The sequence below is a fragment of the Oncorhynchus keta genome, unplaced genomic scaffold (genome assembly GCF_023373465.1).
Source record: "Oncorhynchus keta strain PuntledgeMale-10-30-2019 unplaced genomic scaffold, Oket_V2 Un_scaffold_9739_pilon_pilon, whole genome shotgun sequence".
Lineage (NCBI taxonomy): Eukaryota > Metazoa > Chordata > Actinopteri > Salmoniformes > Salmonidae > Oncorhynchus > Oncorhynchus keta.
The window spans coordinates 148,175-170,061 of NW_026291018.1; the positions used below are offsets into that span (position 1 = coordinate 148,175).

The following is a 21,887-nucleotide window of genomic DNA, read 5'->3' on the forward strand; positions in this document are numbered from 1 at the left end:
TGGGAGGTCAGGACATCTTTTATTGGAACTTTATTCAAAACAATTGAAAAATAAAAAACAAAAACGTACAATGTAGAAGACCATGTCACAGATCAAGGAAAACTAAAACTTGTAACACCATTCGTCTCCCGTGCAACAGGTTGAGTTAAACAGACTCATGTTATGTGATATATGCAGTAGGTAACTTCCCACTGTAGATATACCCGTGGTTATGTTAACTAGCATTCCACAATCACTGAAGTCTTCCGCTGTGCAAACACACTCATGTTTATCATCACTGTTTATCATCACATTCTAAATACTGTACAGTCACACACACACACAGAGAAAACAAAAATATAATTCACAGAACATAAAATCAAAACCAAAGCTCAAAATGTATGAAGACCAAGCAACTTAGGCGATGGGAATGTTCCAGATGGAGAAATCAAACGACCAAGCAATTCAAATAATCACCTTTAAAAGCAAAACCTCTTAATCATTTTACCATTAACGTAATTGATTGTAATCTTTATAAATCAATGTTAATTTCAGTAAATGCAGTATTAGTAGTGTAGGACCAGAAGTAAGTCACTTGAATAGACAGTTTGGCTGTGGTAAATACAATTAAAAGGGGAAAGTGGGATTTCATTGGGTGAGTGATGAGCATTTCCGGAAGTAAATCTGGCTTTCATGGTTTCGAGTTCAAATCTCCCAAGTTCATGTTTTTATTGACAGATAAAACAAGGGAAGATATCAGGGAACCAAAGTGAAAGATAACAGTCCTAGAAATCCATCCCATTATTCAGCTCACAGGCAAAGCAATAGTTTGTTCTCTTCGTATATTTGTATATTTATTTAAACAAGTGGTGAGTTGGATGGGGAAAGGGGAGGGACAGGGAAAGGACTGCCAGCACAGAATCCCTTCAGAACAAAAAATATATGATTTTTTATTTATTTTTTAAATGGCCCGGATTCTGTTGACTGGTTGGGTTAAGTGGTAGTAGCCTTTCTTTATTCTCGCTCTTTATGAGTCTCAGCCGAGCCCCTCACTGTGTCTGGAGAGAATGAACAGAGTAAGAGTACAGAGTCAGAGAACCTCAACAACCAGTAACATCTTCAGCCTGGATGACAAAAACAGACTGCAACCCAGGCCAGTACACCTCAGGACAGAATGCACACACCTAGGCAACATACAACACACAACTTGTTAGACATACACATCTGAGAACTGTCACAGTACACTCAGAGTGTAACTTTACCTGCTGGCCTTGCTGAGGGGTAGCAGGCTGTCCTGGGGCCTGTCCTGTTTGGCCGTAGTAAGCAGCCTGCTGCCTGTAGTACTCTGCCCAGGCTGCACTGTAGTCCTGCTGGCCTCCACCTGGGGCTGCTGGGGCACCTGCTGCTCCTGGCCCTGCTGCAGAGCCTCCTGCCTGGGCTAGGGGAGCAGAGGAGAGGGGGTCTTATGGATGAAGAAGAGATATGCTATGATCGACAAGGTTAACATGATGAAAGATTCATGTTCTTAAAGCACTGGTTCACTTCAAAATTAACATTTCTCAGATGATTTTAGACCTTGAAAGTAATCTAAAGTCAAGCGTAGTCAACAGCCCACAACAGTAGAGACAGCTATACGCCTCGATACAACATTACATGGGAAAGATAGACACGGTCTAAAATGACAAAATTAGACAGTGCCCATCTTTCCTATTCTAAGAGGGAAACAACTGCAGTCTTTCCTCCCGTGGTGTTATTCTAGTAACTATAGTGGACCAGTGGTCTCACCAACACCCATCTTCTTGTAGTATTCCTCCCAGGCCTTGGTGTAGTCAGGCTGGCCCCCAGGGGTCTGGCTGGCCTGGGGCTGGTCTCCAGGTGCTGGGCCACCAGCGGTGGGGTTGGTGGGGGGCTGGCTGGGCCCTGCTCCCCCTGGCTGCCCTCCCTGGTAGTACTGGCCATAATAGGCTGCCCAGGCAGCGTTAGGGTCCGCGGCACCGGCTGCCTTGCCTAAAAAAGATGGCAGTTGGAGGTGAGGTCCTCATAGGGCTGAGCGTGCCCTGCTATCTGCCTGTGCTTAGAAACCAGGGGACAGAGAGAGATAGGGAGAGTTATTATCAATAGCCAACACAGAAAGACATTCTCCCATCACAGATGATTTTGATAATAGTTGCAGGGTTATGTACCACTAAAAGCTAGCCTGGCCCCAGTTTGTGCTGTACTCCTATGGACATTGTGACACCAGACAATGGAGTTGGCAAGAGAGCAGAAACATATCTGGGACCAGGCTAACTAAAACCTGCCCTCTGTTATGAGCACTGTTTTGAAATGACAAGGAGATACAACTATATAGTAGGAAACCCCAAAAGAGACCACTGGTAGGCTGGGTGGAGTTGACTCCACATCGCTTTCCCTTTCTCAGTCTTTTCAAATAAGTGATTACAGCGAGAGAAAACCTTGGGAGGCCATTGAAAGTTATAGTTCCAATGTAACCATTTCCTGTCCACAGTGAGGGTCTGAAAGTTCAATGTTGCAGGTCACTCACTGGGGTCGTGGGTTACTTGGGGCTGCCACTGCTGGTAGGTGTTGCCCCAGCCCTGTGGGGGGTAGCCATGAAGACCTCCACTTGGGGGGGGGATAGAGAAAACCCAGTTACTACTCAGTAGACTTCCATTGGTCCAATCAATGATTGTATCGTTGTAATGTAACATTTTAGCCAGTAGAGGCTTGTAAAAGCCAGAGTTTGGGATGACTACATTTCCAGTCTCCACTCACTGTGGTCCAGGGGCTCCTGGGGGTCCTGGGTTGTAGGGACCAGGATTATAGGGACCCATGGGGCCTGGTCCACCAGGACCTGGACAAACAGGGCAGAGGGGACCCTGGAAAGCACAACCAGTTAGATGCATGGACATTATGTTCACATCTATGGTGAAAAGACTGAAAGCAACTCAATTGCCAGTTTGACTCCATTGATTGTGCGTTGAAGCAATCATGTCCATTTCCCCAAATGAGTTTCCCAACACCACAAACCCATCCATCAATCCTTCAGCCCTTTCCTCCTTACCCTGAGCAGGAACCCTGCATACCTCGATCTTGTCCTCGATGAGCTGCTTGGCGTGATCTATCTGCTGCGGAGAGCCTCGAATGACAAAGAGCTTGAAGTTAGGGTCCCCGTTGGGGGGCAGCTGGCGGGAGATCTCCACAAAGGCCCCAGTCTGCTGGTTGATGGCCTTGATGTTCTCCCCGCCCCGTCCGATCACCAGGCCACACTTGTGGGCCGGAATGGAGAAAGTCATCTCCCCTCCACCACCAGGGGGACCCCAGCTCCCCTGGTCCCCTCTGCTGTGGCCCCTGCCGCCACCACTCGGGGACATGCCCGGAGGCCCCTGAGAAGGCAGGAGGGTGGAAGAGAGAGAAAAATAGGGTCTTAATACAATATATATTTAAGTCCTGGTCCTGGACATCAGAAAGTCAGTTAGTTTAAAATGAGGATATTTACCTCCTAATAACAGTAATGTACTGTATGGGGAATTATGGGAATGCTCTAGGACTATCATTTGTCTAGGTTATGGAGTCCATTTGTTTACAATGTTCCATTTGTTTACAATGTTCCAGTGTTTCACTAAATGTGTTGAATGTTGTATGTTCCACAAGGCACGGCATCATGGCAGCTCCAATACACTTGTATGTAAACAGTTCCAAGCTGGCATGTGAGCAGTGGCTGTTTTTCAGATACTCTACGTGTGTGTGTGTGTGAAGTATGTACTTCCTGTCCTACCTCCTCTCTGACCCTGATGCTCTGCAGTAGCTCCTGGATGATCTGGGCAGCATTGTCACAGCAGTCTGGTGGGCCCATGATGTGGGCCATCTTATCAGGACCTGTGCCATCATCTGCAACGACAGGACATTTCCTCTGTGACTTGTGCAACACCACAACCAGAATGCAGAGCTTGTTAGTAGACACCACACAACTTGTGAGTAAACCGTGTAAATGAGTCGAGTAGAAGTAGTTCATATGACATGACTATGAAACGTTATATACCTGGTTTAAACTGTATCCTAACTCCTGCGTCGTTCTGAATCTTCTTGATCATCTCCCCGTTGCGACCAATCACCACCCCGACAGAGTGTCGTGGCACTGGAACCTAGCCAATCAAAGAGCAGGTTAGACAGCGCCAAATAGATTAGACTGATAGCTATAAGAAGGTGCTCACTCTCATACAAATAAAACCTGTGATGGGGAATGTGAGTCCCTCTCACACCCACACACACACACACACACACACCTCCCTCTCACTTACGTCCATGGCTCCTCCACCTCCCCCCATGCGGGAGCCATACTCATTCCTGTCTCCGAAGCCAGGCTGATCCCTCTCCCTCAGTATCTCCTGCACCAACTCCATGGCTTGCTGAGCAGACCCACAGGACACATTTTCTAATTCAAACAGCTTTATGAAGTCTCCTTAGGGAGAACAGCATTAGCACATCAAACGTTGCTACCAAATCCCCCATCTGCAGAGCTGCAGTACAGCATGCCAATTCAATATGGGATGCAGATTGTAGCAAGGCCTTGTGTTACCTCCACTTTGTATGGCTCCCCGATGATGCGCAGGGGCTTGTCCATGTTGGGTCCCTGAGACGCGTCCTGAATCAGGATCATCTTCACTCCTGCTCGCTCCTGTCAACGCCGCAGACAGACAGCATAGTCAGCTCTGCTCAACCAACTGATGGCAATGATTCACTCAACTCTCACTCACATGGCCCATGAAACACTTGTGTAATGAGATACGAGATTTTCCTGCTTATATTTCTTTCTTGCTCTGTAGATTTAACAACCTAAAAAATGATTTGCATGACTGCACACATCAGCCTGTTTGCGATGAAACTGTCAATATCTCAAAACACACCCGTCAATGTGTTGTGGAACACTTCTCTGGCTACTGGTGAGGCCGACTGACTGTTTGTATATACCTGTAGCTGTTTGATGGTCTCCCCTCCCTTGCCGATGATGAGGCCAGCCTTGCCTGCGGGAATCATCATCTCCTGCCCTGAGCCACTCTGTCCATTGGTCGCCTCGTGGAAGGATGAGGGGGGCGTGCCCCTCCCCCGAGACACAATCTCATCTAATAAAATCTTGGCTTTCCTAGTCAGAGTGGAAGAGCGAGAGGGGTGGGTCAACTCAACTGATGAGTGCAACAGCACACATTAATAGTGGAACTACAGAGATATGCCATACATAAAGATAGCGCTGTGGAAATTCAGTGGCTAGAGGTGAACAGCATCTTGTGATAACAATACAAAATGTCACAATTAGCTAGTAGGATCTCACTTACTGTATGGAGTCTGGGGACCCTGTGAGAGAGACACTCCTCTCTGGTAAACCTCCACTGTCTGAAAACAACCAACAGTCAATAACACACACACACGAAGAGAGTTCAACTATAGCTCTGGTTCTAACCATTGACTATAAAGGCCACACTTGCCAGTCCCTCACCTGAGGCTATCTGAACCTTGCAGCCTGATTCCTGCTGGATCTTGTTGATCTGTTCTCCGCCCCGGCCAATGACTGGAGGAGAGGAAGAGGGGAGAGCTGTTAGTTTTATTGATTCTGATGTTCATGATGAGTCCAGTAATGTTCAAATTCAACACATGAACACAAAAAAACTAATCCGGTGACCATGTTGGAGAAAGTGCACTTACCGAGTCCCACCATTCCATCAGGAACACTGTACTCCTCTGAGGTGGTTGTGAGCCTGGCACTGTGGGAGAGAGAAGCCAAGCACAATAGTTCATTATCCAAATCGTCAACATATTGTCACCATTAATCTTCTGCTGAAGAACTAATTCCAATCACCTATTCCTATTTCACTTCATTTTAGAGATCTACTTGGATTGTTATGGATTAAATTATGCTAATGACTTACCTCTGCTGGGCCAGTGCTGCAAGTTGGGCTCCGATAGCTGTAAAAGGAAAGAGAGAAAGAAAGAGATATATAGAGAGAGGACAGGGCTCAGATTACTGACACACTGCAAAATGCAAGACACTGCAAGCCAAACACAGGTGATGCCCACAGTGACAGACCAGGGGAGAGGGGCCGGATAGTACAGACACCGACCAGGGGAGAGGGGCCGGATAGGTGATGCCCACAGTGACAGACCAGGGGAGAGGGGCCGGATAGTACAGACACCGACCAGGGGAGAGGGGCCGGATAGGTGATGCCCACAGTGACAGACCAGGGGAGAGGGTTTGGATAGTACAGACACCGACCAGGGGAGAGGGGCCGGATAGGTGATGCCCACAGTGACAGACCAGGGGAGAGGGTTTGGATAGTACAAACACCGACCAGGGGAGAGGGTTTGGATAGTACAGACACCGACCAGGGGAGAGGGTTTGGATAGTACAGACACCGACCAGGGGAGAGGGTTTGGATAGTACAGACACCGACCAGGGGAGAGGGTTTGGATAGTACAGACACCGACCAGGGGAGAGGGTTTGGATAGTACAGACACCGACCAGGGGAGAGGGTTTGGATAGTACAGACACCGACCAGGAGAGAGGGTTTGGATAGTACAGACACCGACCAGGGGAGAGGGTTTGGATAGTACAGACACCGACCAGGGGAGGGTTTGGATAGTACAGACACCGACCAGGAGAGAGGGTTTGGATAGTACAGACACCGACCAGGGAGAGGGTTTGGATAGTACAGACACCGACCAGGAGAGAGGGGCCGGATAGTACAGACACCGACCAGAGGAGAGGGTTTGGATAGTACAGACACCGACCAGGGGAGAGGGGCCGGATAGTACAGACACCGACCAGGGGAGAGGGGCCGGATAGTACAGACACCGACACCAGGGAGAGGGGGGAGAAGCCGGATAGTACAGGAAACAGTTTGACACAGGGAGGGGCCGGACCGTACAGAGGGGCCGGATAGTACAGACACCGACCAGGGGAGAGGGGCTGGATAGTACAGACACCGACCAGGGGAGAGGGGCCGGATAGTACAGACACCGACCAGGGGAGAGGGGCGAAACAGTACTGACACAGAACAGGGGCCGGACCGTACAGACACCGACCAGGGGAGAGGGGCCGGATAGTACAGACACCGACCAGGAGAGAGGGTTTGGATAGTACAGACACCGACCAGGGGAGAGGGTTTGGATAGTACAGACACCGACCAGGAGAGAGGGTTGACATTCCTGTAAGACATAGAGCAGGTTGTGTAGGTAGTAGGAGACATGAGGAAGAGCAACTTACAGAGAGCTGTGGCTGAGTCCACATCGCTCTGTGGAGCCATTTTCTTGCTCTCAGGTTGATCTGTGGGAAGAAAAAAACAAGTAAACAAAGGTTGAATCTGATCTCACAATAATGTGTGTGCACACACTCCAGTTATCAGACGTTCACATGGGCAGTGGCCCTTTCACACTCCCCAGCAGTGTGTGTGTACCTGGGTCCTCCAGCTGTCGTTTCTGTGCTGTGAAGGGAAAGACGTCTGGTGCATTGATGTTGTTCATAGGGGCTACCCCTGCACATTCACCAATCTTGGCAGCAATCTGATGCACAAAAGTTGAAGTCACTTGAACACATAACAGATATTCAAATAGCGATGACATGATGAGAATGTCTGATTTATTTGTGCTGGTCCTGGGTATTAACTAACGTTGATAAGCAACTTACATATTACATGAGATGCTAATTGTTTGTGAGCGGAATGATGATTCAACTAAAGTGGGCAAACTTGACAGTGTTGGCTGGCTAGCTGAGGATATATACTGTTGGGAATGCGCTCAAAAACACAGACACGCTGAGGGCTCGAATCCTGCTTGTCCATCATCAGGACTTTGTCTTTGCATGCAGCAGAAGCAGCCAGCTCTCAACAACACAACAACATTGGGAGACGGCGAACAGCATGTACGCATTGGTAACAACATCATAACGGTATTTCTGCAGTGGCACGTCAACTGGGTCTTCAAATTCACTTGACTTATAACGTTAACTAGAGAGCTATAATAATCATAACTGGCAACAGTATTGATTGGTCGCCAAACATAGTCAGCCAGCTTTGCAAGCTAACAACCACGAAACAAGACAAGTCACATTTTCTTCACTCCTTCCCAGTGGCATAGCTGCACTGCCTCCCGCTTCTGTCTCACCTGCCGGGCCCGTTGTACCGCGTCTGCAAAGGCATCTTTTTTTATTCCACCACCGTTACCGATAGCTAGATGTCCGCCGAGAGGAGCTCCAGCCCCGGGTGCGGGTACCGAGCTGTACTCCGACATATTTGCGGAGGGGAGAGAGAAGAAAATACGAAAGTTAAAGTGGTGTTTAGGCCAGGACAGACTGCGCAGGAGCGGGAACTCAGACTATCAAATATTCCGGGAGAGGGACTCAACCGGAGATGGAGCACTGAGAGCGGGAACAAGGTTTAGATTACTTTTCTACAAATAATGTAAAAACATAAGGTTATAATAACATTATATGAAGACACTTTATTACAAAATATGAATTTCAACCCCAAACGTTTCGGAAAATTTTGAAGATAACTTTTGTCAAAGGCAGTTAAAATAACCTTCACATCTTCCAATGACAGGGACTGTCTGTGCCTATACGGTTTATGGTCTGTGCACTGATCAGAGCTTGCATTTGTAGTAGCTGTCATCATTTCCACCTGTACAGTACATTTATTAGCAAACCTTGATGGATCATCACTAATACAAGCAATAAATAACATCTACTTCACTCTCATCAAAACTAGACAGCAGTGGGTTGATATTTGATCAGCTTTTGCTGTATTTGTTTAGAAACAGAACTGCTACTTATTTACAATATCACGCGGGGTGGAGCCTTGCAGTCCAAACATCAACAACTGTTCGTGACGTGTACATGTTCTGCCACTGTGAGTGGTGGAGTTGGTGACGCTAACGCGCAAGTCAATTTGGCGCCATTTGGGCTGGACGAGTCAGGCGGGATTTTTGGAAGACTGAAGCCAAACCTCCAGTGTACCCAAAATACGGAATTATTGTTTATATGTGTGTTTAATTCGTCGTTAGTATCTAGAATTTACTTTGCAGTTACATGTTAAAACTTCGTTGTAGTTTCGTTACGCGTTTTGGGCAGCTTGCTAGCCGACTATTTTCCAACTAAGGTTAGCCATGTCATCCAACAATAGTCGGATATAGCTAGCTAGCTAGATATTATATTAAGATATTTATTTCCCTAGACAGACAGTTAGATAGCAAGCTATCAACTTTGCCACACAATGACAGTTCGCGTAGCTTAGAGGTTGTGTCTTCTAGAGGGATCAAGGAGAAGAGCTGGTAAGTTGTGTTCTTTTTGTTTTAGCTTACTACCACATCCACCATTGATCTACAGTTGCCGCTTTTCAGGTTAACTGACTACTACTAGTTAGTAGGTAAGTTACCTAAGTACTTAACTGCACCAGAATGCACCAACTAGTTAGTCACTGCAACTAAAACCATTTAATTATTTTAGGTCAGTGAAATTATGGCTGGTGTCGTTGCTATGGCATCTGCCATTGAAGATTTTGAAACTCAGGTATGTCCAACCAAATTCCATCTGTACACTAGCCTGTGTCAATGCATTGGATATTTTTTTTTATTGCATAGTTTTAATAATAGAGAACGTAATCATTGCACCTTGTTTTACAGCCATGCAAGAGATCATGCAAAGATGCCCATGCTCCTCCTGTCAAGATGATCACAAACTACTTTTCCCCTGTGCCCAAGCCCATGGAGAAACCATTCTCCCCACCCAGGTCCAACAACATCATGGATTACTTCAGCCGGAAGACCACACCAGTTAGAGAGAAAGGTAGTACCCCAGAGCAGACTAAGGAGAACCGCCTGGGGCCCCAGCCTCTGAATCACCAGCCAGCCTAGACAGCCCTGTGAGGCTGCCAGCCAAGCCCTGTCAGAAACAGGGCAGGAAACCCAGCAAAGTTGCCCGGCAGTTACAGGAGACTGATGCTGATGCAGGTTCCACTGAGACGGAGGAGTGTGTGGTCTTAGAGGGGCCAGGAGATGGTGAGGGGTCAGAGGGCAATGTAGTCAGCAGCAGCTGTGGCTTCCTGGGTAGTGACACAGCTGCCCTGCTGGCCCAGTTCAGTGCTGATGCTGGCATGGCTGGAGACACCTGTGGTAAGAATGACCCTGGCGCGGCATGTCCTGAGAAGGCTCAAAAAGACAATCATCCCAAGGTGTACTCTAAAAAAAGGGCTCCTCTGAAGAAAAAGGAAAGTTGCGACGGTTCTCCTAAAATTCCTAGAAAAGACAAGGTGACTGTCAGTAAGGCTAAAGCCAAGCAGCAGGAGGATAAGGAAACAGAGGAGTATGTGCCCGAGATCCAGGAGGCTGAGCTCTCTTTGTGTGATGCAAGCTTAGAGGTGAACGTGGGAGAGGCGTCTCAGTTGAACGGGAGCACCGTCACCATCTCCTTTGAGGACTTCCTGCAGACTCAGGGCCAGGGAGAGGAGAAAGTGGGAGAGAAAAGCAGAGTCGACCCGGAGCCAGAAGACATGTTGGATGTACCCAAAGCCAAAGAGCTTTGTCCCCTGCAGATATCTCCTCGAACCCTCACCATCCAAGCTGAGGTGCACACCATTTCCCCCGGCCACGAGCCAGTCCTGGTTGCAGAGAAAAAGATTGCCTCCATCTTCTCCAGGGAAAAAGAGGGGAGCCTAGCACCTGTAGTGGTGAAGACTGCTTCCTTTCCTCATCCTCATCCCCAGTCTAGACTGGAGCTGCTGCCTGCCCCCAAAAGGAGGTCCAACGTGGTCCTGCAGGAGGAGGACCTGGAGCTCAGTATCGTTGAGTCTGAATCATCCACTCCCAAGTGCAGCCAGACTGAGCGGAAGCAGTTCATGAGTGCTTTCAAGCAGCCAGCCAAGCCCGGCAAGGGCCCTGGGAAGCAGCCTGTGGACAAGGCCTTGGGGGAGGCTGTAGAGGAGGAGAACCACTCTGCTGCTCCAACAGAGGAGCAGACAGGTAAAAATGCAGCTAAGAAGAAACCGCAGAGACGAGGGAGGAAGAAGGCCTTGGAGCAGGAGTCAGTTCCCTCACCCGCGGCACAAGAAGACCATGTTCCCATGGAGACTGACGCTGTGGAGACTGATTCTAAACCCAAAGGGAAGTCCAACACTGAGGCTAAACCTGAAGCAGAGCCCACCACCTCCACACCAACAACAGTCAGGAGGTCCACCAGAGAAGCCCCTTGCAGGCTTGTTGTTGATCCAGTAACCCCAGTGAGGAAAACAAAAAAAGAAAGGGTGAAAGATGTTGCAGCAGTCACCGTGGACTGCCCTCTCCAGATGTCCACCCCGAAGTCAGACAAGTCCAGACACAGGGTGTTCAGAGCACAGATGGTCTGTCCACCAGACAAGACAGGAAGTCCCATCAGGTGAGGGATGGCCAAGATGTCTTTAAGCATAGTTTTTAATTGTCTCGCTTGTGCATCCTGTTGGTCAGTAACAGAGAGGCAATAGGTTTGGACATAGATTGACTCGTCCACAATGGAGGCCTGTCCCTAGTCTGGACACTGTTTTAAAGGCAGGACGATACATTACTACAGTCAGACAGTAGTGCCTTAGCTTCATGCTGACTTTGTAATATCTAGTTTGCATTGTATATGTTTGAAAATAAAAAATTGGGGCATTTAATTTGTTTTTGCTTTTTTGACTACCTTTGCATAAACTATTATCATTTTATTCTTACCTTGAACCTTCAGGATGAAATTTACCAGAGTCGTCTTCCTAAGCTCTGCATCAAAGTCTGAGGGTGGAAGTGATTTTGAAATCCTAAGTCCCCTAGCTACTAAGGTAATTATAGCCTCTGTTTTTATCAGTTGGAATATGAAACCGATGTTTTGAATTAGCAGCTATAATTCAGCACACACTTTCCTTTCACTTGTAGTTTTTCTTCTTAAACTCATTTGAATCCTCTTGATCAGGAATCCAATGCATCGAAAAAGAGAGAAAAGGCAAAGAAGTTGGTGGAGAAAGCCCGGGAGATACAGCAGAGTAAAAAGGCTTCCGCGGATAAGGAGGGTCAGAGGTCTTTCCGACGCTCCACCCGGAGACAGGGCAAGAAGAGCTACAATGAAGATGAGGTACACTACAGTCCGAATGACATTTCAGTTAAAGATTGTAGGTTTTTCCTTACTTGGGAGAAGATGTTCTACTCTCGCTCAGTATGTACTTGTACTGTACAATTCATGCTCCATTGATAACAATTGTCATATTAGAGATGATGCATGTACTTTTCAATCCACCTGACTATCTTGTTTCCTGTCCATTTCTCCAACTGTGAGACGAAGTACAAGTACAGAAAGGCTTTGTTTCATCGATAACCCGCTAAACCTTTATTTTTGCGAACCACTGTTTGTGCAGGACTCAGTGGTTTGTGTGGAGGATAGCCAGGATGGCTCTGCTCCGACTGCCAAGGAGAAGGGAACAGCTCGGAAACGCAGTCTAAATGATGTATTGGGGAAAAAAGCAGGTACTTTATCACTGTTGACTGAAGTCGTAACATGATTATAGAAAACATCTATCATTTGCTCACCCTGAAGTGTTCTGGCTACAGGATGTACACAGGTTGTAGTTATTTTTTAGAAAGGGAATTTTTGACATTGCACAATTTATTTTCAAAGCCTGGAGGAGGTGAAGTGTATTATTTGTGTAGCGTGACAAGGTGAAAGCCTGGAGGAGAAGGTGAAGTGTATTATTTGTGTAGCGTGACAAGGTGAAAACCTGGAGGAGAAGGTGAAGTGTATTATTTGTATAGCGTGACAAGGTGAAAGCCTGGAGGAGAAGGTGAAGTGTATTATTTGTGTAGCGTGACAAGGTGAAAGCCTGGAGGAGAAGGTGAAGTGTATTATTTGTGTAGCGTGACAAGGTGAAAGCCTGGAGGAGAAGGTGAAGTGTATTATTTGTGTAGCGTGACAAGGTGAAAGCCTGGAGGAGAAGGTGAAGTGTATTATTTGTATAGCGTGACAAGGTGAAAGCCTGGAGGAGAAGGTGAAGTGTATTATTTGTGTAGCGTGACAAGGTGAAAGCCTGGAGGAGAAGGGGAAGTGTATTATTTGTGTAGCGTGACAAGGTGAAAGCCTGGAGGAGAAGGTGAAGTGTATTATTTGTGTAGCGTGACAAGGTGAAAGCCGTACTTTGTTATGATTGTTAATTAAGCATTTCATTGTTTGAAGCATTACATTTGTTAAATGTAATTTGTATTTTGTGCACAGATACTTGATGAAATCTTGTCTTATAAGGGCTGAGTACCAATTGCTGTATTACTATGATTGTATTTATTTTTGGTATATGTATGTATAGAATGACACTAACATTAATGTTTTGTGTATATTTTTGTACCTTCCAAAGTGGCTCCCATGTTCCTTGGGAAAAAAGCACAGAGGACATCAGTCATATCCATCTTTGATGATCGCAGGTAAGCTTATTACAGACTTGCAGCTTATTACCAATAACACTGTTTGGTCTATATTCAACATTTTTGCAGACCTCAACAAGACCTTTGACCTTACACCCCTAATGTGGCTCTTACCCCTTCTAGCCGTGATGCTTCAGAGAACTCTCAGGATGATGAACAGTTCCGAGCCCGCAGAGAGTTCCTGAAGAGTGGCCTCCCAGAGTCCTTCAAGAAGCAGATAGCCAAAACCGTTTCCACCAATGAGGCCTACGCAGTCTCCTGCTCCTCCTTCCAGCCTGTAGTGCACGTGCTGCAGGCGTCACAGGGTGTGTGTTTTCTCCTTGCTAGCTCTGTCCCTTCCATCCAAGTGTTCTTATTAGTTGTATAAAGCAGAAGGGGTGCCACTCACTGATGTTTGGATTTTTTGAATGGACATTTTTACTTAATGTAAATCTTTATTATTTTTTTTACTAATGTAAATTTGATTAAAAAATTAGTGTGCCATAACTGGGATTTGAATTGGAAACCTTAGCCTTTTCAGCGTGCTTCCTGCTCAAGTGTTCCCTCTGTGTTCTCCATCTAATTACGTTTTTCTTGGCCCTTGGACAGAGTGTCCTCTCTGGAGTCTTCCATGGCCTGTTTCTCCTCGCTTACACTTCCTGAAGGAGCTTCGATATCTACCATCAAACCAGCTTCCATCCCTCGATAGTTCCACTTGCTGTAAGACTGAGCCAGCATCCAGAGGGCACACTGAAAGGGTATGTTGTAATATTATTTTACACATTTCATATTTCACTGGTAATATCCCATGTAATATTTACTGGTGTAGTTTTGTTTGTTAATCAACTTTAGATAACTGAATAATTTGTTCTGAACAGAGGTCTGGCTGGCGAGAAGATTTCTCTGAGCCCATTCGTAAGCTCCTAATGGAGGAGATCAGTGCATCCAACCCTCCTTTCCCCGTCCAGCGGTTTCTAACACGCTTCCTGAAGAGGCGGGCAGACCACCTCCAGGAATGCACAGCTTCAGAGGCAGACTCCAGTACCAAACTCGCCAGCAGTGCCCCAGCATCGACAGAGCCTGTGGGGGGAAAGAGGAAGAGAGTGGAAGAGGGTGAAAGGGCAGTGGGAAGTGTGGTCAAGAAGCAGATGTCCAGGAGGTCAGAGAAGAAGATCATTGTGATCGACGGGGACACCATCTCCCCCGAACCTGAGCCACCCAGGAGGGGAGGGCGAGGGAGGAGGCGCAAGCAACAGGAGAACGAGGAGATGAAAACACCACTCCCCTCCCAAAAGGACCCTGTGGTACTCCTGGAGGACTCGCCACTGGCTAGCAACTCTGTCAAAGATGGTAAGAGGGCAAATAATAAATGATTTCTCTGTTAAAAAAAACAAAAAACTCTTACCTTGCAGTATCTGTGGTAGCTGAAACATGGCCTTTCATTTAGATGCTTAAATGTGCTTCCTTTTCATAACATTACAAAATACATTTGAATAGTCTTTAGTAAATGCTTTTTTATTCCACCAGACTCCGTAAAAGAGGATGTGTTGTGGACAGAGAAGTACCAACCACAGCACTCCAATGACGTCATAGGCAACACTGCCTCAGTGAGGAGGCTGCACAGGTAAGGGATTGTGGTGTATCTACTTATTGACTCAACTGAATAGCTCAGTAGCTAGTTGTACTAGGCACCCTGCTGGCTCTACACAGGTATTACAGATATACAGTACATGGACACCTTCTCGTCAAACATCTTGTTCTAAAATTATGGGCATTAATATGGAGTTGGTCCCACTTTTGCTGCAAAACAGCCTCCACTCTTCTGGGAAGGCTTTCCACTAGATGTTGGAACATTGCTGCGGGGACTTGCTTTCCATTCAGCCACGAGCATTAGTGAGGTTGGGCACTAATTTTAGGCCTAGATCGCAGTCGGCATTCCAATTCCTCCCAAAGGTGTTTGATGTTGTTGAAGTCAGGGCTCTGTGCAGGCCACTCAAGTTCTTCCACACTGATCTCAACAAAACATGTCTGTGTGGAACACGCTTTGTGCATGGGGCATGCTGAAACAGGAAAAGGCTTTCCCCAAACTGTTGCCACAAAGTTGGAAGCACAGAATTGTCTTGAATGTCATTGTATGCTGTAGCGTTAAGATTTCCCTTCACTGGAACTAAGGGGCCTAGCCCAAACCATGAAAAACAGCCCCAGACCGTTTATTCCTCCTCCACCATACTTGACAGTTTGCACTATGCATTCGGGCAGGTAGCGTTGGCATTGCGCATGATGGTCTTAGGCTTGCGTGCAGCTGCTTGTCCATGGAAACCCATTTTCATTAAGCTCCTGACAAACCGTTCTTGTGCTGACGTTGCTTCCTGAGGCAGTTTAGAACTCGGTGTGTTGCAACCGAGGACAGACGATTTTTACGCACTTCAGCACTCGGCGGTCCTGTTCTGTGAGCTTGTGTGACCTACCACTTTGCGGCTGAGCCGTTGTTGCCCCTAGACGTTTCCACTTTACAATAACAGCACTTAGAGTTGACCGGCGTAGCTCTAGCAGGGTAGAAATTTGACGATCTGATTTGTTGGAAAGGTGGCATCCTATGATGCTGTTGAAAGTCACTGAGCTCTCCCATAAGGCCATTCTGCTACCAATGTTTGTCTATGAAGATTGCATGGCTGTGTGCTAGATTTTTATACACCTGTCAGCAACGGTGTGGCTGAAATAGCCAAATCCACACACTTTTTTTTAATGGTGTACACATACTTATTGTATGTAAAAGGTATGAATCAATGGCTTTATGAGCTTTATTGAAAGCCATGTGTTTCATGCCATTAATTCAATGAATCTGTCATGTAATTTTTCATAAACCAATCTGATTGCAGTTGGCTGAGGGAATGGAAGCTCAGAGCTGACAGGGAAGAGAGGAAGAGACAGAAGGAAAAGAAACAGGAGGAAAAGAAACAGGATGACGACAGCAATGGTAAGAGACGGTCACCTTGGAAGAAATGGCTGAGCCCTCTATTCTAAGATTTTGCTCTTGTATTTTCAGATAGCACTATGACTGTTTGAGCACGAACACATTTTTCCCTCCTTTGAAATAGTTACATCATCCTATATATAAGTAACTTTTTTCACAGTTACCACAGAGTAAACTTAAAGCAGCCTGCTGTTCCCCTCTTGGCTACACAGACTCATGGGACACTGAAGACGGGGACTCTCAGGAGGGGGAAGACTTTATGTGTAACACCCTGCTGATCACTGGTCCCATGGGGGTCGGCAAGACCGCTGCCGTTTACGCCTGCGCCCAGGAACTCGGCTTTAAGGTCTGTTCATTCTTTACTCCACTTGCCTAACACAGCAGTCACCAACCTTTTATGCTTTGTGACCCACTGGTCGATCACAAGCCGATTTAAAAATAAAACAATTTAAAAAAAATGATGTTTCTGCATACAGATTTCAATGCACTCACTTTACACTCTGAATCAATCAATCAATCAATAAATCAAATATATTTATAAAGCCCTTTTTACATCAGCAGATGACAAAGTGCTTGTACAGAAACCCAGCTTAAAACCCCAAACAGCAAGTAATGCAGATGTAGAAGCACGGTGGCTAGGAAAAACTCTAGAAAGACAGGAACCTAGGCAGAACAGTTGGACCCGGAGCAGCAGCAGTAGCACAACCAGGTGGACTGGGGACAGCCAGGAGTCATCAGGCCAGGTAGTCCTGGGGCATGATCCTAGGGCTCAGGTCCTCCGGGAGGGAGAGATAGAAAGAAAGAGAGAATTTGAGGAATCATACTTAAATTCACACAGGACACCAGATAAGACAGGAGAATACACCAGATATAAGACTGGCCCTAGCCCCCCAGCACATAGACTATTGCAGCATAGATACTGGAGGCTGAGTCAGGGATGGGGGGGGGACACTGTGGCCCCGTCCGACAATACGGACAGGACCAACCAGGCAGGATATAACCCCACCCACTTTGCCAGAGCACAGCCCCCACCCCACTAGAGGGATATCAACAGACCACCAACTTTCTACCCTGAGACAAGGCTGAGTATAGCCCACAAAGATCTCCTCCACCACACGAGCCCGAGGGGGCGCAAACTGGAAAACAGGACGATCACATCAGTGACTCAACCCACTCAAGTGACGCACCCCTCCTTGGGATGGAATGGAAGAGCACTAGTAAGCCACTGACTCAGCCCCCGTAATATGATCAGAGGCAGAGAATCCCAGTGTAGAGAGGGGAGCTGGCCAGGCAGAGACAGCAATGTCGATCCGGTGCCTTGCTCTTCACCTTCGCACCCCTGGGCCAGACTACACTCAATCCTAGGACCCACTGAAGAGATGAGTCTTCAATAAAGACCTAAAGGTCGAAACCGAGTCTGCGTCTCTCACATGGATAGGCAGACTATTCTATGAAAATGGAGCTCTATAGGAGAAAGCCCTAGCTCTTTGCTTTGAAATTCTAGGGACAATAAGGAGGCCTGCGTCTTGTGACCATAGTGTACGTTTAGGTATGCACGGCAAGACCAAATCTGAGAGAGAGGTATGAGCAAGCCCATGTAATGCTTTGTAGGTTAGCAGTAAAACCTTGAAATCAGCCCTGGCCTTAACAGGAATCCTGTGTAGGGAGGCTAGCACTGGAGGAGTATGATAAAATTTGGGGTTCTAGTCAAGATTCTAGCACCTGTGTTTAGTTTATTGAGTGTTTTATCCGGGTAGCTGGCGAGTATTGCATTACAGTAGTCTAATCTAGAAGTGACAAATACATGGATTAGCTTTTCTGCATTTTTTTGGGCAAAAAAAAGTTTCTGGTTTTTACAATGTTACGAAGATGAAAAAATATTTTCTTGAAATAGTATTGATATGTTAAGTCAAAAGAGATCAGGGTCCCCAGTAACGCTGAGGTTCTTCAGTTTTATTTGAGACAACTGTACAACCATTAAGATTAATTGTCAGATCCAACAGCAGATCTTTGTTTCTTGGGACCGAGAACTAGCGTCTCTGTTTTGTCCGAGTTTGAAAGTAAAACATTTGCCTCCACCCACTTCCTTATGACTGAAACACAGGCTTCCAGGGTAGACAACTTAGGGGCTTCACCATGTTTTATCAAAATGGTCTTAAAACAGAACCTTGACGAACTCTGAAACCAGACTGATACATTTTGTATTCATTATTTATCTTTAGGAAGGCAGTGAGTTGCTGTGCAACAGCTTTTTCAAAAATGTTTGAGAAGAATGGGAGATTCGATATAGACCAATTTTGTTTTTTACATTTTCTGGGTCAAGGTTTGGTTTTTTCAAGAGAGGCTTTATTACTGCCACTTTTAGTGAGTTTGGTACACATCCGGTGGATAGAGAGCCATTTATTATGTTCAACATAGGAGGGTCAAGCACTGGAAGTAGCTCTTTACTTCTGCACCAACGAGGGCATCTTGACTGGTTGCATCACTGCCTGGTATGGCAACTGCTCAGCCTCCGACTGCAAGGCACTACAGAGGGTAGTGCGTACGGCCCAGTACATCACTGGGGCCAAGCTTCCTACCATCCAGGACCTCTATACCAGGCAATGTCAGAGGAAGGCCCTAAAAATGGTCAGACTCCAGCCACCCTAGTCTTAGACTGTTCTCTCTGCTACCACACGGTAAGCGGTATTGGAGCGCCAAGTATAAGTTCAAGAGGCTTCTACCCCCAAGCCATAAGATTCCTGAACATCTAATCAAATGGCTGCCCACCCCTCTTTTACACCGCTGCTATTCTCTGTTATTCTCTATGCATAGTCACTTTAATAACTCTACCTACATGTACATATTACCCCTGGTGCCCCTGCACATTGACTCTGTCCGTTACCCCCTGTATATAGGCTCGCTATTGTTATTTTACTGCTGCTCTTTAATTACTTGTTCATTTTATTTCTTATTTGTATTTTTTAAACTGCATTGTTGGTTAAGGTACTTGTCAGTAAGCATTTCACCTGTTGTATTTGGCGCATTGATTTGATTTATGTAGTTTAGTTGGAATAGGGTCCAGTATGTAGCTTGAGTGTTTAGAGGCCATTACTATTTTCATGAATGTGTCAGGAGACACAGGATTAAACAACTTGAGTGTCTCTATTTGATCCTAGGTCCTGGCAGTTCTGTGCAGACTGAGGACAATTAGTCACCCAAAATTAGAATATTATCTGCCATGACTACAAGGTCCGATAGGAATTCAGGGAACTCAGTGAGGAACACTGTATACGGCCCAGGAGGCCTGTTAACAGTAGCAATAAAAAGTGATTGAGTAACAACACCTCTGCCTTTGCGGGATGTGCGGGGGATATGGTCACTAGTGTAACCAGGAGGAGCGGCCTCATTTAACACAGTAAATTCATCAGGCTTGCGACATGTTTCAGTCAGGCCAATCACATCAAGATTATGATCAGTGATTAGTTCATTGACTATGACTGCCTTGGGAAGTGAGGGCTCTAATATTAAGTATCCCTATTTTGAGATATTACAATCTCTTTCAATAATGACAGGAATGGAGGTCTTTTTTTCCGGTTTTCTAAGGCGAACACCGCCATGTTTAGTTTTGCTCAACCTTGATCGAGGCACAGACACGGTCTAAATGGGGATAGCTGAGCTGACTACACTGACTGTGCTAGTGGCAGACTCCACTAAGCTGGTTAACAGCCTGCTGCCTGACCTGCACCCTATCTCATTGGGGAGCTAGAGGAGTTAGAGCCCTGTGTATGTTGATAGATGAGAGCACCCCTCCAGCTAGGATGGAGTCACTCCTCAGCAGGCCAGGCTTGGTCCTGTTTGTGGGTGAGTCCCAGAAAGAGGGCCAATTACAAATTCTATCTTTTGGGAGGGGCAGAAAACAGTTTTCAACCAGCAATTGATTTGTGGGACTCTGCTGTAGAGCTCATCACTCCCCCTAACTGGGAGGGGGCCAGAGACAATTATTATATGCCGACACATTTTTCTAGATAATTTACACGCTCCAAATAAGTGCACTAACTCTTTTGACTCATCACATGCTCTGCTGCTACTGTTTATCGATCTTGTTGCCTTGTCATTTTGCCCATATGTACATAAACTAAATAAAATAAATGTCCTCACTGTCTGCTGCATTTTATTTTCAGCAAACTTAACATGTGTAAATATTTGTATGGACATAACAAGATTCAACAACTAAGACATAAACTGAACAAGTTCCACAGACATGTGACTAACAAAAATGGAATATGTGTCCCTGAACAAAGGGGGGGGGTCAAAAGTAACAGTCGGTATCTGGTGTGGCCACCAGCTGCATTAAATACTGCAGTGCATCTTCTCTTCATGGACTGCACCACATTTGCCAGTTCTTGCTGTGAGATGTTACCCCACTCTTCCCCCAAGGCACCTGCAAGTTCCCAGACATTTCTGGGGGGGAATGGCCCTAGCCCTCACCCTCCCAGGCGTGCTCAATGGGATTGAGATCGGACTCTTCGCTGGCCATGGCAGAACACTGACGTTCTTGTCTTGCAGGAAATCACGCACAGAATGAGCAGTATGGCTGGTGGTATTGTCATGCTGGAGGGTCATGTCAGAATGAGCCTGCAGGAAAGGTACCACATAAGGGAGGAGGATGTCTTCCCTGTAACGCACAGCGTTGAGATCGCCTGCAATGACAACAAGCTCAGTCCGATGATGCTGTGACACACCTCCCAGACCATGACGGACCCTCCACCTCCAGAGTACAGAGTTTGGTGTAACGCTCATTCCTTTGACGATAAACGCAAATCCGACCATCACCCCTGGTGAGACAAAACCGCGACTCGCCAGTGAAGAGCACTTTTTGCATTAATTGTTTATGATTCGTTGAACAAGCATGGGAAACAGTGTTTATACCCTTTACAATGAAGATCTGCGAAGTTATTTGTATTTTTACGAATTATCTTTGAAAGACAGGGTCCTGAAAAAGGGACGTTTCTTTTTTTGCTGAGTTTATTTACCTCAGTTACGGTACCTTGTTCCCTCTAAGCCCGCACGAAGCTCCCAAGTGGTTTCTTGCATCAAACAACAGTTTCAGTCACCTTATCTGAAGGATAAGTGGATAAACAGGTTAATGTCAAGCCCTGCAGGTTTTTTTCAAACGTCTCATAGAATGTGGGCCTACATTGAACACCACACATTTGCTGTTACTGTAGCCTGAATGACAGAACAGCTATTTCCATGTTAAATGTTATGGGATGCATTTTTTTGATGGTGGACCACTCTGGTAACCTTCATTTAACTAGGAAAAGGAAAGAGTGGCTCCTACTGGTCTTCTGACACCACTTTCAGCAGCATCTGGTTTCCCATCCAGGGGCCGACCAGGACCACCCTGCTTAGCTTTAGAGGCAAGCCAGTAGAGGGATGCAGGGTGGGATTCTGCCGGGTGCCATCAAATCTTTTAACATCTGTCTTAACTGTCTGTGTAATATATTAGCTATGTATG

The 21,887-nt window shown here is 46.3% G+C and overlaps 2 protein-coding genes across 7 annotated transcripts in view; one reads left to right on the plus strand and one right to left on the minus strand.

The window, feature by feature from the left end:
* LOC118376877 (far upstream element-binding protein 2-like) lies at nt 1–8,369 on the minus strand. Of its 3 annotated transcripts, XM_052517812.1 has the most exons (18): nt 8,131–8,368; nt 7,425–7,530; nt 7,235–7,294; nt 5,901–5,937; nt 5,677–5,735; nt 5,471–5,542; nt 5,310–5,367; nt 4,948–5,119; nt 4,556–4,654; nt 4,278–4,385; nt 4,019–4,121; nt 3,755–3,867; nt 3,063–3,362; nt 2,752–2,855; nt 2,522–2,601; nt 1,765–1,986; nt 1,242–1,417; nt 1–1,037 (listed from the first exon to the last, which is right to left on the minus strand). In XM_052517812.1, exons 1-18 carry the CDS (start codon nt 8,254–8,256, stop codon nt 1,029–1,031), a joined length of 2,004 nt encoding a protein of 667 aa, XP_052373772.1. In that variant the 5' UTR covers nt 8,257–8,368; the 3' UTR covers nt 1–1,028. The 3 variants fall into 3 exon arrangements, with proteins under 3 accessions (XP_052373772.1, XP_052373774.1, XP_052373773.1); XM_052517814.1 differs by lacking the exons at nt 1–1,037; nt 1,242–1,417 and having other exon boundaries at nt 1,844–2,047; nt 8,131–8,369; XM_052517813.1 differs by lacking the exons at nt 1–1,037; nt 1,242–1,417 and having other exon boundaries at nt 1,844–2,052; nt 8,131–8,369.
* atad5a (ATPase family AAA domain containing 5a) overlaps nt 7,867–21,887 on the plus strand; it is a 22,990-nt gene continuing 8,969 nt past the window's right edge. The window contains exons 1-13 of one of the 4 annotated variants that reach the window (XM_052517799.1): nt 7,867–7,888; nt 9,470–9,532; nt 9,646–11,392; nt 11,720–11,810; nt 11,942–12,100; nt 12,381–12,489; nt 13,368–13,434; nt 13,558–13,739; nt 14,023–14,171; nt 14,292–14,763; nt 14,941–15,037; nt 16,293–16,390; nt 16,600–16,733. In XM_052517799.1, coding sequence (XP_052373759.1) covers nt 10,116–11,392; nt 11,720–11,810; nt 11,942–12,100; nt 12,381–12,489; nt 13,368–13,434; nt 13,558–13,739; nt 14,023–14,171; nt 14,292–14,763; nt 14,941–15,037; nt 16,293–16,390; nt 16,600–16,733 — 2,835 coding nt within the window. In that variant the 5' untranslated portion in view covers nt 7,867–7,888; nt 9,470–9,532; nt 9,646–10,115. Of the gene's footprint in view, nt 7,889–8,334; nt 8,401–8,660; nt 9,295–9,326; nt 9,390–9,469; nt 9,533–9,645; nt 11,393–11,719; nt 11,811–11,941; nt 12,101–12,380; nt 12,490–13,367; nt 13,435–13,557; nt 13,740–14,022; nt 14,172–14,291; nt 14,764–14,940; nt 15,038–16,292; nt 16,391–16,599; nt 16,734–21,887 lie in introns of those variants that run through there. The other 3 variants (XM_052517797.1, XM_052517796.1, XM_052517798.1) reach the window with 3 other exon arrangements.

Bases quoted from the DNA above. Each gene is read 5' to 3' on its own strand.
- LOC118376877 (XM_052517812.1), bottom strand. From the start codon at position 8,256: ATGTCGGAGTACAGCTCGGTACCCGCACCCGGGGCTGGAGCTCCTCTC. The intron at 4,386-4,555 runs GTAACACAAGGC...GGGTCTGCTCAG, and splicing joins GGGAGCCATACAAAGTGGAG to CAAGCCATGGAGTTGGTGCA. The intron at 3,363-3,754 runs GTAGGACAGGAA...CTGCCTTCTCAG, and splicing joins GCATCAGGGTCAGAGAGGAG to GGGCCTCCGGGCATGTCCCC.